Raw genomic sequence first — 15,109 nt, forward strand, 5'->3', positions numbered from 1 at the left:
TTGATTTTTAACCTCTGTGTAAATATGCATCTTTATTATTAATTCCGTGCAGAGACAATTGATTTGCAGCAGATAAAATGAGACAGGGGAACAAGCATTACAGAGTCTGCATCGCAGCTTAAAAAAAATGCAACCATGCAAATATCACACACACACACACACACACACACACACACACACACACACACACACACACAAACTGCAGTAGTGATGGCTCTTCTTTATTAGTCAAAGGCTGGTGGGATAAGGGGCTGATGGATGTTTGTCAATTTGACCTTATTTTTGGACGGTAGCGATTACCTGAGGTCTTAAAGTGAATATATGAATGAAGTCAAAAAACTAGTCTTAACCATACGGTGAGCTTGTCTAGCCTGCACTAGAACAAACTAATGGCTGGATCAGACTACATTTTGTCTTTGACGATGGTCACCATATCAGATCACAGCGCCATACGCTCTAGTTGTGTCTTGGTCGGGTGACTGGCAAGACTACACGTATGACCCCAACCAATCACAGCATGTCTTATTTCACAACCACACACGAGTTCAGATGTCATCGGGGAGGCGAGTGAAGCAACTGTCAATCAAACCGACAGAAGCATTGTGTGTGATGCTGGGGGTCTTGTGTACCGAAAAGAAAAGAAAAGAAAGAGAAAACAGCTGTGGATGTGCTGTTACATTAAAAGCGAATGCAAGGCGGTCTAAAGCATCCTGATAACAATTAGGACTGGCTCAACGAGTTTCACATATATTCATTTTATTTCCAGAGTTATTTATTCTACAAGGAGCGCATATGGCTGTGTTGGCCGCATCAAACAGGCTGCTTTAATGTTTGATCTGGAATCAGTAATGATAAGCATATTCCCACAGTTGGGACCAGGGATAATGTTACGACAGCACAGCCAGCTACTCGCCTGGCTGATGAAGTGCTTCCACTATTTCTCGCCAACAGTTGTCTTTTTTGACTCGGTCAAAATAGATGGGTACTGTTGCCACAGCTAAACAAAATTTTCCTCCCTTTCGTTGCAACCTCAGCATCTCTCCTGAGGTCAACACTCAGGAGAGATGCCACATGTCGTGGGAGATGTCTCACTAGTTGTATTAAGCCAAAAAAATTCTGACATGCTAGTCTTTGCGTCGGGATGTTGTGGGGTGTCCCAGACGCTGCACAACAGGTCGTCAAGTATGTCACACTACACGAGTACAGACGACTGAATATCGTCCACGATCGGCCACAACGCTGGTAATTGGTCAGACACAACAACATCATCTCAAAATCGGGCTTGATTTGTGTGGTCTGATCCAGGCACTAGAGTGATAAAATATCAATATTACATACAGTACATGTACAAGTAAAGAGTAAAGTGGTTGATAAGAATATGTACTACAAAGAACATACACAATAGTCTGATCAGAGGTGGCTCATTAGACTCATTTCATTAGTGCATATAATGCACTGAAGTTAGATAAATAAAATGATTGAAATGAAGAAATCTCAGCTGTTCTGTAGCATTACCTGTTTCTCTAACCACTACATCAGAGACAGATATACAATTCACATACACCACCTCTCAAAAACAAGGAAAAAAGTGAAAGTAAAACTATCTCGGTTCTATAATTCTGGAAATTCTAGTGCTGAGCATTAGGTTACTCAGAATCAGTAATAAAATCTCGGTCAGAAGTTATCTTATTAAGATAATTAAGGACCAAAAGCTTGACATATTTTGACTTAAAACCTGCCTGGTAAGAAGATATATCTTGTCTGACAAAAAGCAAGGATAAATTGCCTTGATTTGAGATATTCCATCTTACTTAGATTTAGCTTTTTGCAGTGCTGTCCTCTTGTATGCAGTAATAAATTAAATAAGGTTCTCTCCACTCTTCTCCTTCATCCTTTCTCCCCAATCCACAGTCTTCTTCATGAGCCGTGTCTGGTGCTGCCACTTCAGCGCTAAGCGTCGGTGCTATGGCAACAGAGCACAGTCCTGATAAGCAAGCAAAAGGCGTTTACAGCTCTCGGATTTTAAGGTGGAATGAAGAAATAGAATAAAAGCAAGTAAGGGAAAAGGTCAGAAATTACTCAGACACACTGCAGCATTTGTAGAGTTTTACAACGTGCCTTGCTCAAAGGTGTAGGGGCTTTTTTAATGCAGATAAGTAATGCAGCACTTCTACCAAAAAAAAAAAATACTCTGGTCAGGTTAAGAGTGTGGCCAAAATATATCAAGTGTAGGTCTACTGTACCAATAAACCACTTCAGACCTTCCCTGCAGCTACTGTGATTCACTGGATTAGAGCTTGAACACGTGTGTGTGTGTGTGTGTGTGTGTGTGTGTGTGTGTGTGTGTGTGTGTGTGTGTGTGTGTGTGTGTGTGTGTGTGTGTGTGTGTGTGTGTGTGTGTGTGTGTGTGTGTGTGTGTGTGTGTCCTGACCCTCTGTGATTTTCTATGTTTTTATGTGTTGCCACATGCAGTTAAACACCAACTGTAGTAGCTACAGGCCAAACACTTTCAGGCCAGAGGTCAGACTTTCTGTAACAAGGGCCATACTGAATGCACCTATCAGGCTGCAGGTCCTCTCTGTCCCTCAGTGTGTACACAGAACATCACGGGTGTTTCCGTCTCTTGTGTTCAAGAATGAAATATAGCAAAAGCTAATTTGACCTGTTATGTGATGAAATGCTAGTTTTTAAGACTGGGCATGTAGTCAGTGGCATAATTGCAATTTGATAGTCAGTTATGTTAAAGTTATAATGCAAATCGAGGAGTCAGCATTGTTTACTCCAAACATTCACTTTGATTTGCTAGGAAGATGATCTATCTAGACAGATAGATAGCTACGCAGTCGGTAACAGACACAGGCACTGAATGTAGCCTGTGAGCGAACGCCATGCTCATCTGCCGTGAGTTGCTAGCTGGCACGCAAATATTTGCTGGATTGTACATGTGGTAGGAAATGCTGTCAAAAGTCTAAGTCAGGTTTCAGGAGAGAAATTCTTCAGCTTCTTCAGCTTTCCCTCAGTCATATTTAGATATTTAGAGGTGATGCTTTCTTGCTATTTTTGGTCATGTGCAGTGCGTGGTGTGAGGGACTGGATTTCCCATGATGCATCCTGATGTTTGTGAGTTTCCCCCTGGGTTCTAGTAATGCAAATTTATAATTTGATGGTTTCTCTTCTCCCCCCCCACCCCCCCCACCCCCCGTCTCCTTCCTTCCCTTTCCAGAGCTCGCTGACGAAGCACGGCTGAGAAACCCTAAGAAAGCGGGAACAGGAGGAGAAGTGAAGAAGGAGAAATCGTGTCAGTCCCGTCCATTTCTCGCCTCCCTCTGTCCTTCTTCTCTTCATCCGTCCATTTATTTATCCACCGTCACTGAATAACCCACATCCACTTTCCTACTCACCATCCTTCTTGGTTTTTGAGTGCATTATCTTGACATGTCACTCCTGAGTGTATGATGTGTTGATTTATTGTCAAGTTGCGCCAGCACACTCCTGCTTTCGCTGAAATAAATCCCAGTGATCCGGTGGTGATGAGACTGCAGGTTGTGTGTCTTTGTGTCTTGTGTGTGCGCGGTGGCGGATGGCTGTCTCTTGTCACGGCACACTAATAATGCTTCCACTACTGAAAATGGGGTCGCGTGCACCCTTCTGACAATGCAGTGCAGGCCCAGGGGCTTGATTGTGTGCCGTGCTCATGGTTTCATTAAGAGAGAAAGGAAATGAGAGTGAAGGAAATGAGGGATAAATGAAGTGGAGGACAGATGAATAGGGAAGCGCGCATGTCCAAATGTATGTGTGTGTATGTGTGTTTTTTGTCTGTTTCATGTGTTTTTTCCACTGTAGTGAGCCTGGGTACATACGTGTTGTCACGTAAGGGTGCTTGCGTGCACATGGGCAGCACACCGGACAGGCCACATATTGTCCCTGCTAGCCTTGTTTCCATGGTGACAGCAGGGGTTGGTGCTAGCAGCAAGGTGTGGAGGAACCTTCCAGATAACCCTGAAGGTCAGCACATAGAGCTACAGCTCACAGCACCACTCTGTAGTCACACACTTAACCCCCTCCCTGTCTGTGTGTGTGTGTGTGTGTGCGTGCGTGCGGGCGGGCGGGCGGGCGTGTTTGTGAAAGAGAGGGACTCTGTTAAGATGCATTTCCACTTATATATGGTCATGGTTGGCCACCCTCGGAATGACAGAGCCTTGTTATCGCACACACACACACACATATTGCACACAGTCACACAGCAGACACACACACAGAATATTAATGGACCAACAATATGCCCATATACTCGTTCCTGGATATAAATACACGTTCGCACGCAAGTGGTAGTCAGTGTGAATGTAGTAGAGTGTATTTGTTTGTGATCGCTGTGAGGCGAGATCTATTGATCACAGTTTGACTCCTGCTTGTCACTGTGGCATCGATCACAAGGGAGCATGCACAGTGCCACTGACCAATCCATACAATATATTATAGAAATCTGGTGAAGTGAAAGTCAGATACTGAGGCCGTTGGAATGGAGTGTGTGCACGTAAGCGTCTATCAGTCTGTCAGTCCACAGTTTTGCTTGTGTGAGTCAGTGAATCCTCCAAACTACAAACTCCACTCCAGGGATTTGGCAGCTCTAACCCGACAGACATGATGCACATATTACCTATATTAAAGCCAGCCACCATATTAGAGGTTTCAGCCAGTGACTCTCATATCCCCTCTCTCTCCCTGACATTTCTTTACAAATACCAGCCTCTATTCACTCTGTTATTGCCTTCTCCCATTCAGCAATTCTCTGATTAAACAAGCTCCTGAAAAGCCCAGACACCGCTATCTGCCATTTGGCTTTTATTAGAAACCCACCCCCTTTAATTAAATTGGCTGAATTACAGAAATATCAGCGATATTTCACCAATATATTGGATAAGAGAGCACAATGGGTGAAAAAAATGGAAGACTGGGCTTTATGAGATGTTTTGAATGCGGATTTGGTGATGAAATAAGATAAACACCACCTCGATGGAGGGGTGACGCTTAGTTTTTTTAAGGAAGCAGAGGTTTGTTGGATCTCAATGAGTCTCATCACTGAATGTGCGTCACAGTTGAAACTCTCAGTGGTTGCAATTTGTTTTTTTACAGAATTTCTAAAGAACTCTGGTTTATTTTTCACTCCCTCCTTCTTCTCCGACTCAATTTCAACCCTGCACCTCCAGTGCCGCGCCTTCATTTTCCCGCCTTATTACTGTGAAAGATCGGGGATTGAGGTTGCCGCGGTAACCGGCCAGGCTTTGATTGGGGGAGACAGCTGCATGGTGCGAGGTTAGAAGATGGCTGCTCACGCCTTACAATGCGCCACTATTGATTTCCAGTCCTTGACAATTACTGGGCCCAGTTGACTACAGCAGGTTGCAGAACATGTGCATAAGGCAGAGGAGTGTGTATTGTCTATGTTTGGGCGGGGGGCTACTGTAATGCCCACTCTGCAGCCAGCATACAGTAATTGTCTCTCTTCTCTCCACCCGCTTAAGTGCAGGTGTTTGCCTGAAAAGGGATTCTTTGAGCTGCTGCCAGAGCTTTAACCTCTCAGACATCCTGTAGCGTGAGTTGTAGACATGTTTGACAGTCAGCCATGGAGCCTAATGTATATGTTTGAGCAGCTCTGCACCATCTCTTTTGTTCAACCCTGGAGACGGCTGTTTGTCGGCTGTTCTTTCACATCCACCTGAAGAGGTGTCTGCAAATGAGAGATGGTGTCAGACTTTGACAAACTGCTGCCCTTTGTAAAGACTTAATGGGGATCAATCCAAGTAAAGTTAGACACTTGTAGAATTCACATGCGGTCAGATAAACACACACACACACACACCCGTTCCACACATGTACCTGCTTCTTTTTGGAGTTCTCCCACTGCTCGAGTCTTTTGTCCTCCACTTCTCTCTCTGCCTCGCTGTTTCCCTCCCTACTTTTCATCTCTCCTCGCTCAGCCAACTTGGCATTGCATATGTGAGAAATCGACAGTGAGCCTAATTGGAGTGTGTGGCTCCATCAGTGACAGTCACCATTCTGTAGCACGCAGCACACACTCACATGGAGCTCTCCAGCTAATTGAATAGTCTTTTATTAAACTGTGTTAATGTGAACTGGAACTGGCTGCTGGTGAATTGAATTAGACCCCCCACCACTATCACCAACCATACACATAAACACATGCAGCTCAGTGAAGCCGTTAGATGGATGGAACCTCAGCATGGAAGGAGGAAGAAGAGGAGTGAACAGGAGTGCGACATGTGAGAGTTTTGTTGCATGCATTTTAATGCTTGCGATGTAGAAGATCTGTGTCAAAGTTTTATTGGCCCCTGCCTCACAGTGAAGTTTCAGTTAAGTGGAAAATTTAAGGGATTTCTCTTCACATTTTACTCATTTAAAAAGTAATTGCACCTCTTTAGTAATTGCTCATCAGCAGAAATATTTGCTTACATTGTTCATTACATTATATCAGCTGCTTGCCCACCCCTGGTGACACCATCCCCAACCTAACAATAAGACACAGGGTTCACACACCCTCCCACTCTGAACAAAAGGGTGATATTTGAATGTAGGCTAACCAGCAGCTACTGCCAGCCAGTTCAGCCAGTCATTTAATAATAAATATCTTAAACCACAAAACTGTCTCCAGATGACCCCCAGGGAGGACCGTTTTCTGTTTCATCCAGCATCCACAGACAGAGACGGACAGAGAGAACGAACACAAAGGGTGTTAGGACTTTAGAGAGAGTGTGAAGAAGACCAGAGGAGGCCCTGAAGCAGCAGGGGACCTGACCCAAGAGTCTGGAGTGAAAGTCGGGCTGTCACAGCACGTGACTGAGGGTGGAGCAGTTCAAAACCCTACACTGTCATGGCTGACACTGGAGGAGGAGAGGAGCCCTGGAAGAAGGGGAACAACATGAAAAGCAGAAGGCTGAACAAATCCACCACAGCAGAGAAGTCAGAGAGTCTGGAGAGGGAACAAGGGAAAGAGGTCAAGGTTGTTCAGGACAGAGTGTTTCGTCTGGGTGCAGGGGGCAGACAGAGAGAGAGGATGGAGTTAGGAAGGTTGAGAGAAGAGAGGGGCGATAGTCCACTGAGGCCTGTCGAGGCAGCTTGAAGATAGCCCCCTCCTCTCTGCTTTATTATATTACACTGGTGGATAAAAAGAATCCGACATCCTCTAAAGTCATTACAGCCCAGTAAGACTGGCTCAGAGGCCAACGCGGCTCCTTAACCCCTCTCAGCACACGCCTGGATGTGTGTGCGTCTCTCAGAGGTTGAATGAATGAGAGAAAGGGTGTGCACATGTCTGAAAGACTGAGCAGACGTGTTCGTGCATGCGTGTGTGCGTGCGTGCGTGCACACACATTCACCAAACCAAAGTGGCACATCACTTAATCCTTCCCCAGTAACTAGGATAAGCCACCAGTCTTATCTCTCCTTCTCCCCCCTCGTTCTCTCCCCTCACTCAGTCTTTCCTCGGGAAACTATTGTCCCTCTTTCCGTCACACCCTCCATACACACCCCTCACCCCCTCCCTCTTTCATTCTTATTATTACCCTCCTCAGCCCCAGACTTTAATGCCTCATTATTCTGTATTTAGGGCCTGAAATCTTCTCTTGCACCGGCAGTAGGGGCTAACATGGATTCTACATTTCTTTGGTTCTTTATTGCCAGGCTGTGCACAGGATTTGAGAGCAGATTTCCAGGAGAAGGATTTTGCCGCCATCGGCAGTCATGCTGCCGGCTGCTGGCAAGGTGCGATATTGTGATATTTGCCAGGAAGTGTCGGTACAACTACCCGTGGGAATGGAGCTACAGGTGTGTGAGTGTCTCGGGTTATTTTGAGACGCAGGTGCAGTAAATGTGAGGGTTGTTTTTAAAGGGACACATAAAGCGGCGGCTGATGTGTCAGTGACTATTCTAACCTCAGTTCATTCATGCGAGCAGGTTCATACATGCTGAAATGTCAGATTCAAGACAAGTAATGTCTGCTAACCAAATTCTGATTCTGATCTTAAAATCCTTAAAATGACGCCTTCCCCTCATTTGAAATTGTAGAATCTCTCAATATTTGATTGGGTTTTATTTCCAAAGTTTAACACACAAGATGTCTCCTGCCTCACTGAAAAGTCCTGAAAGTGTACGTTCACCGGCCGCTTCAGGTTTGTTGTGAGTTGAATTTGGACCAGGATTGGCTTTCAAACTATTTGTGATGTTACAAATCATCATTGGATCTTCAGTGAGCAGAGAAACTTTCCACTGTCGGCAGATGAGTGTGGAAACGGCCTTCTCGTGTCAAACTGCACATTCAGCACTGTGAAGCTCAAACATTCAGCTGAAGAAACAAGAAGAAACACACATTTCTGACTGGAGGGGGTCTTTAAATCATTACACTTTATTATTAGCACGTCTAAAAGACATGAGAAGATGACATTGGAGCCACCATTATATTTCATTTCATCCATCTACTGGCCCATTTGCTCATTGTCCATTGACTTTCATTTTCCCCACATGTGCCCTCAACAGTCGTGCCTCATCAACTTAAATAGCATCAAAGTGAGTGAGGAAAAAGATCAAGTGAAATGATTAGCGCACGTACAGGCCTCAAATATTGGGTGGCCAGGGTGAAAAGCCTTCTGTCGTTTACAGGGTTGAGATGTGATGAAATAATATCACACGTTTTTCACAGTTTCCCCTCAAATGTATTCACGGCCTTTTACTCATTTGTCCACCCATAAAGTGACAAAAGTAGCTGGACAAGCACAAGCACTAGTTGAAGCATACCGTCGGCTGAAGACTGGCCTGGTCAGACATTTTGACACACTTCGAAGCCTCTCTCTCTCTCTCTCTCTCTCTCTCTCTCTCTCTCTCTCTCTCTCTCTCTCTCTGTGTCACTCATGCACTCACACACAAATGCAGTGTCAACAATGGCAGGGTGCTGTTTGTATAATGATCCTATCTCCTCAGATTGACGGGGTGCTATCGGCTTTGTCTGTCACACAAAGAGAGGAGAGGCAGCGTGAGTACAAGTGGATCACCCCTCCACACACGCACAAACACATGCCAAGCCCCTCTATCATGGCATCCTCCCATAGACTTCCTGTGTCAACAGAAGCTTTGATTAACCGGGGACAGGCACTAGTCTTTGTATCACTCGGACAAAGGCGGCGATACATGGTGAATTTCTATTGAAGACGGCACACTGGAAGTTGCAGCAGTGAAATTATGTAGTGCGGACTGGCACAGCATGAAAGCTCCAAATCGAATATTTGATTTTAATACATCATCATTTCCTATTTTCCTTTCAAGCCAACCGCTTTGTTTTTCCACTCCTTGTTTGTGATTAATACTAGAAACATTAAAAAAGAGAAACTCTATATGTGCCTGCTCTCATCTTGTAACTTCAGCCAGGAATCATCTAAAGAACATAAATTTAACACAGCCAATTTCCTTCCCCACTGACAGTGTGATTTTACCTTAAACTTCCAATTAGCTGCCTTCACTTTAGCGATCCATCACTCTACAGAAAGGCTTTCTCTTCCCACCACATGATGCACATCAGCGGCACTGTGATCAATTTAGCTCTGATGATAGGCATGTGGGCTGCATCCATCAAGCCCGGCTAGTTATGATAGCAAAAGGAAATTAATATTTAGCATCTTTCATGTACAGAGCCGGATGGTGCGTGCTGTCCGAGTGCACGTGAGTTTGTGGATGCCGTGTGTGTGCTCGCTCCCCTAAAGGCAGGAAGTGTGTGCGTGTAGTCGCAGATAAGTGACAGGGTTAGGGACCTCTGAATGATGCCCTCTGCCTTTATACCTGCTGGCAGGAAGTTTGCCAGGTGAGAAGCTGGCCAGTGCCAACAGGGCACCTGAATGTCAATCAGCAGTGGCCTGCAGGTCGTGTGTGGTCAACTTTTGTTAGAGGAGGCAAGTGAGGAGCTGTAGTGTGGACTTTGTAATGGTTTAATGAGCTCTGCATGGGTGTAACTGCGTATCATGTGGGACGGAGCGACAGACCTGTGGTGGAGGCAGGAGACTGGTTTGGGCACATGGTCAGCTATGAGAGGAAAGGGAGCGTGTGTTGTCTGCTGAGGCATCAGTGGAAGCTCAGTTCTGCCTATAGATGGCAGCATTACACTCAGAGTGCTCTGTCCCTGTGTCACACCTCTCTTACAACCGTTTCATTGCAGCACAGCAAACACTCTCTCTGACACACTGTTGATGCCTAAAGGGAAATTTGCTTTTCACCTCATACGGAGGTCGACACAGGTTGTACCCTCCTGCAACTCAGTGTCTCAGTTTTTTTTGCTCAAGGACACTGAGGCAGGCCAGGATACCTGCTGCTTAGGTTTTGAGCTTTTCATGAAACATCTACTATAGAAGCCTTTGTTATAGTGAAATTTAAATCTGTTATTTGACCTACACATCAGTCACTTTATCACATTATCTATTGATGATCCTTGTCCCATTTTAGAGTGGCCATTACAATAGAGGTTATTTTCCTGTTTCCAGAGAAAATCCAGTGATTTTGTCCTCTAGACCCAAAGCAAATCTGGGACACATTCCAAACTACATGTCAATGTCATAATCATTCACCACCCCCACCCCCACCACACACACTATCTCCAAACATATAAATACAGCATCAACTCTCAGCATTGTGGACACTCTGGAGTATGGAAGTAGTACAAATACTACTACTACTACTACCCAGCCAAGAAACAGTCTGACACATAGCTATAAAACCATAACGCGCTGCTCTTACACTTTGTTTTTTGTGCCGATTAAACAAATGGGATGGAACATGTTGATTGGTAAGCTTTAGAGGTGCTTGTAAGTATTTTTTCAATGTTTGGACGGAGTCAGGCCAGCTGTTTATCACCAAGCTAAGCTTCCAGGCCGCCCACTCCAACTAGGCCTATTGTGCAGATATGGGAGTGCTATCATTCTTCTCATCTAACTCTCCCTCTCTTTCCCAAAATGTTGAACTATTCCTTTAAGCCAGAGGACTGAGCGGCTGGCGTACGCACCATGCACACGTAAACTGGGTCACACAATCTGTTGTACAGATGCCTCTACATTCTGTTTACTATCACGACCCATGAAATTGATTCTTTTTATCTGTATGTTTGTGAGCGTTTTCACGGCGTGACACAGGTTGCTCTCCCGCTTTCCCTCCATGCCCTCGCCATACAGTACCTGGTATGTCTGTGTTGTGTGCGAGATACTCATTTCATGCTTCATTTGTTGCCTCACGAGCTCCTTTAATAAACAAGACCCTTTGTTGCCGCTGTCTCTCTGACACCTCTCTGCGAACGCTTCAGACGACTTGTCTTCAGCGCTCGGGTGGGATTAGGTGAGGCGTCATGCTCATCAGCATCATGCCGTCGTGTTGATAGTGGAGGAAAATGATGTCGAAGTCATTACCAACCTCACCATCACCCATTTTAGGGATTAATACTCCTTCCATCAACAAATCAGTAAATCTGATTGTTCTGGGATTGTGTGACAATGGATTTTTGAATTGAAGCATTTTAAATTAATGACGGGAAACAGTTGAACTGGTGTTTTTTTTCTGCCTGCGTTATCCGTCTGTCCATGTGTCCATCTGTCTCTGTGAAAGGAAAAAAAGAGATTACGTAAGAATTGCTCTTCAAGGCCAGAGTTCATCTTCATTTGCCCAGAATGCACCTGTGATGGGAGAAAGCAGCACTAACACCTGAAGCGCACACAAAGGAAGGTCCATTTTTCCATTCAGCCGCTCCTCTACCAGCGTTTTACGTCTTTCAAGGACCTCTGTGAGGCTGCCGCAGTCAATTTTCTTTGCATTTTTTTTCTTTCTTTCTGTAAAATGATTCTCTTTTCAAGACATGTTCATCGCAGGCTTTGAGGAAGACGCACAAAAGAACAGTTGACATAAATGTGACTGTAATAATAGCCTTGATGATTTTCAGAGTTTTTTTAAACATGTTTTTCAAATTTTGTCTAATAAACTCAAACAGACACACTCATACTATTTTCACTTTATGCCTCGCTCTATTAAAAAGCAGTTTCCGTGGAGCCTAACATTCAATTTTGAGTTTATTTTTTCCACTCAGACAGCATGAAGGAGTGTTTATATGTTGTGTTATTAAAAGAGAGAGAGCTGAGACAGTGACTAATCTATTTCCTTTCACACACAGCAGCCAGTAATCACTGTTCTATGGAGCCGCTCACTCATCCATCCATAATGTTATCAAGGCACATTATCTGTGTGTGTGTGTGTGTGTGTGTGTGTGTGTGTGTGTGTGTGTGTGTGTGTGTGTGTGTGTGTGTGTGTGTGTGTGTGTGCCCATGTGTCAGTGCACTTGTGGGAGTTTTGGGGCCTTTGAAAGCAGGTGTTAAAAATGCTTGTATGGGCATTTGATGGGTGCAAGAGTGCACGTCTGTGTTTCTCAGGATTTGAATACTGTGTGCGCTTCTGTGTCAGAGCTCCGTCCGTGCGGCACATCCAAATGCAACACGTCCTCCCTGCAGCCTGTAGCTCGATCTCACATTGTCAACCAGCGGAGGTCACACTCTAATGTGTGAACATCGCTCCCTCTGCCCGGCCCTGAAAGGCACATGAAGCTTTCTGCTCGGAGAAGGCCACAAAGACACATCTCCCAGCTGGTTTGTACAGGGTCCGGCTCACTGTCCTGCCATCAGTGTCTTTGTATCATCTATCAGCATGAATTTTTGCAGCACTGTGGATGTTGTAAATATTCAGAAGCTGATAATATTGCGCATGCAGGTGAACCACTGGTGGTTTGGATTGAAACACACAACTCTGGGATGGATGTGTTGGGATGCAGATAATCTTGTTGTACAACAGGTGAACTGAAGGAAGGCTCTGCCTTCTGGGCAGCCCTGCTGCCACTGTCCGTTTTCTGCAAACCACAGATGCCTTAAATTTGTACATTTTATATGTACCCTGTCAACATTCAGATTACTGGTACGATGGTGTAACAGCTAGGCGAGACGGCTACCAAGCAAAAGACTACTGTTAAAGCCGTGTTTGCGGTGACAAAACCAGGTATTTTGAGCCAAAACACGATCTTTCCTCTACCCTAACCAGGTGTCTTATGTGCTTAAACCTAACCAGACTGTAGCCACAGTGTTGTGTGTAAAATTGAAAATTGAAACATAAAGGCATGTAAAGTTTGAATGTAAAATGATAATATTTAGTCTGGTGACTGGGTTGCTTTTTGGACATGGGTGATCTCTTTGTGGACTTTGTGGACTTGTGGATTAAAAATAAAATTTCCCCATCTTTATGACAGAGGGCACTCACAATTTTCTCTTAATTCCTGACAGATTTTTCTGTCAGATACTCATAGCACAACATTTCGTTTCAGAGTCTTGTTGCAGAATTGAAATAAGAATAACGTGTCCATGTTTGTGAATGATGGATAACTTAGAATATATATATGCCGTGTGTGATTGTGTGGAGAGATGACATGCAGTGGTCAGGCAGTGATCCTCGTGAGAGCATTAGGACCCTGACTTCAACCTCCCCGCAACCTCAGCTCTGTTTTACTGCCCTCAGCTTGCTACCACCTCCACCTGTCGTCACCCATTAGATAGTATGGCACACAACGCCACAGGATGTATTCTCGTTCACTCTTTGACCTTTCTTTCACCAGCATGTAAACATGATGTCGGGCAGCCAGTAAACCTCTCCACTAGAATTTCTCCTGTTTTTGATCATCAGCTGTCAGACAGAGCTATGTGCTGACATGGTTCGGGGGGGATCCACTGTTGATTGGCTGTGAGCCAAGACAAGAATGTCATGTTATCATGTGTGTCGTGTCATGTGTTTCTGCCAGAACCAATAGAAACCCATTGTTTTTGCTTAGAAATTGACTCCCTTTGAGGCATTTTTGGCTTTTCTAAAAATTGATGCATGTCTAATAAATAGAATATGTATGTGTCAGCCTCACAGGATTTTGGGGTATGAAACATCTTTCAAACAGAGGGTCACGGCAGCAGGCTAGTCTTAAGGTGGAGGAATATTTGGGTAAATGGTAAGTCACATGGCTGTGGATCTCCTGCAGCCCCTGTCTGTATATTGGAAAGCAGCCTCTGCGCCTTGACTCATTCCCTTCTCCCCAGGGAGTCCTCTCTGTCAGACTGCAGGGGAAATTGACCTGTGAGTAAAGCAGGCATTTTTGGGAATGGTTATTTATTGAACTGGAGAGGAGACTGGATGATTCACTGACAGGTTCAGTCACTCACACACACCCAGATGCACACACACAAATACAAATATTCCCCTTGCAGTGCGAGGGAACTTTTATGAAAAGAGTTGAAGTGTCGAGGTAACTTCAACCAGCAAATGTTGCAAGGATCTTTTTTCACTCTGCAGTCGAGAGCGTTTTCTTGTCCTCATCCTTGTTTTTCTCCTCATCCCACTCTGCTTCTCTGACTCACAAAAGAGCTCTCTGCTGGTACAATACGATCGGTATGTTTCTCAGATGTGTGTAATATGATTTTACCACCCCTTGTTTCATTTAACTTCATTGTGTTGCCGTCTGATAAAAACACTATGATCAAAAGACTTTCAACAGCTCCATTATTTGAATTTATCCAGTGGGGGTTTTATAGCAAGGGATGGAAAACGCTTCTAAGCCACATAAAACCAAATATGTTCACTTTGTGCCAGGTTTCTGAATTTGCACTCCCATCTGCCATTTTTCAGCAAATAATGAAGTGAAAATGGAATGGCAATTTTGTCTGATTATCAGGCTGAGAGTGAATCAAAACAGTAAGGTTGTGCACTGAAAGATGCTAAAATGCTCTGCAGAGCTGAGGAGAGTTTGGTGATAGTCTGTAGAAATTACACGCAGTCATTGACACTATTCAGTAGGCCTAGCACATGACCATGCAGCCATCTGTGGAGACTACAAATATCTTAAACTTCAAAACAGACGTCTGAAGATGACAGAAATTGGACTTGGTTCTTACTCAACAGGGTTCAACCACCCAAACAGAGCCGAATGAACAAAGAAACACTGAGATGCCTCGAGAGCATTTCATGATACCATTCTTTGAGAAACACACAA

General features: G+C 44.5%; 1 protein-coding gene across 5 annotated transcripts in view; it reads left to right on the forward strand.

The window, feature by feature from the left end:
- Positions 1-15,109, forward strand: part of chchd6b (coiled-coil-helix-coiled-coil-helix domain containing 6b) — a 95,160-nt gene that overhangs the window by 52,015 nt on the left and 28,036 nt on the right. For 2 of the 5 annotated variants that reach the window (XM_070959980.1, XM_070959978.1), the window contains one exon: positions 3,224-3,541. The exons of the other annotated variants lie outside the window; for them this stretch is intronic. In XM_070959980.1, the coding sequence (XP_070816081.1) occupies positions 3,224-3,247 (24 nt within the window). In that variant the 3' untranslated portion in view covers positions 3,248-3,541. Of the gene's footprint in view, positions 1-3,223; positions 3,542-15,109 lie in introns of those variants that run through there. 5 annotated transcript variants of the gene reach the window in all.

Source organism: Chaetodon trifascialis, chromosome 3 (genome assembly GCF_039877785.1).
Source record: "Chaetodon trifascialis isolate fChaTrf1 chromosome 3, fChaTrf1.hap1, whole genome shotgun sequence".
In the NCBI taxonomy this organism is placed as follows: Eukaryota; Metazoa; Chordata; class Actinopteri; order Chaetodontiformes; family Chaetodontidae; genus Chaetodon; species Chaetodon trifascialis.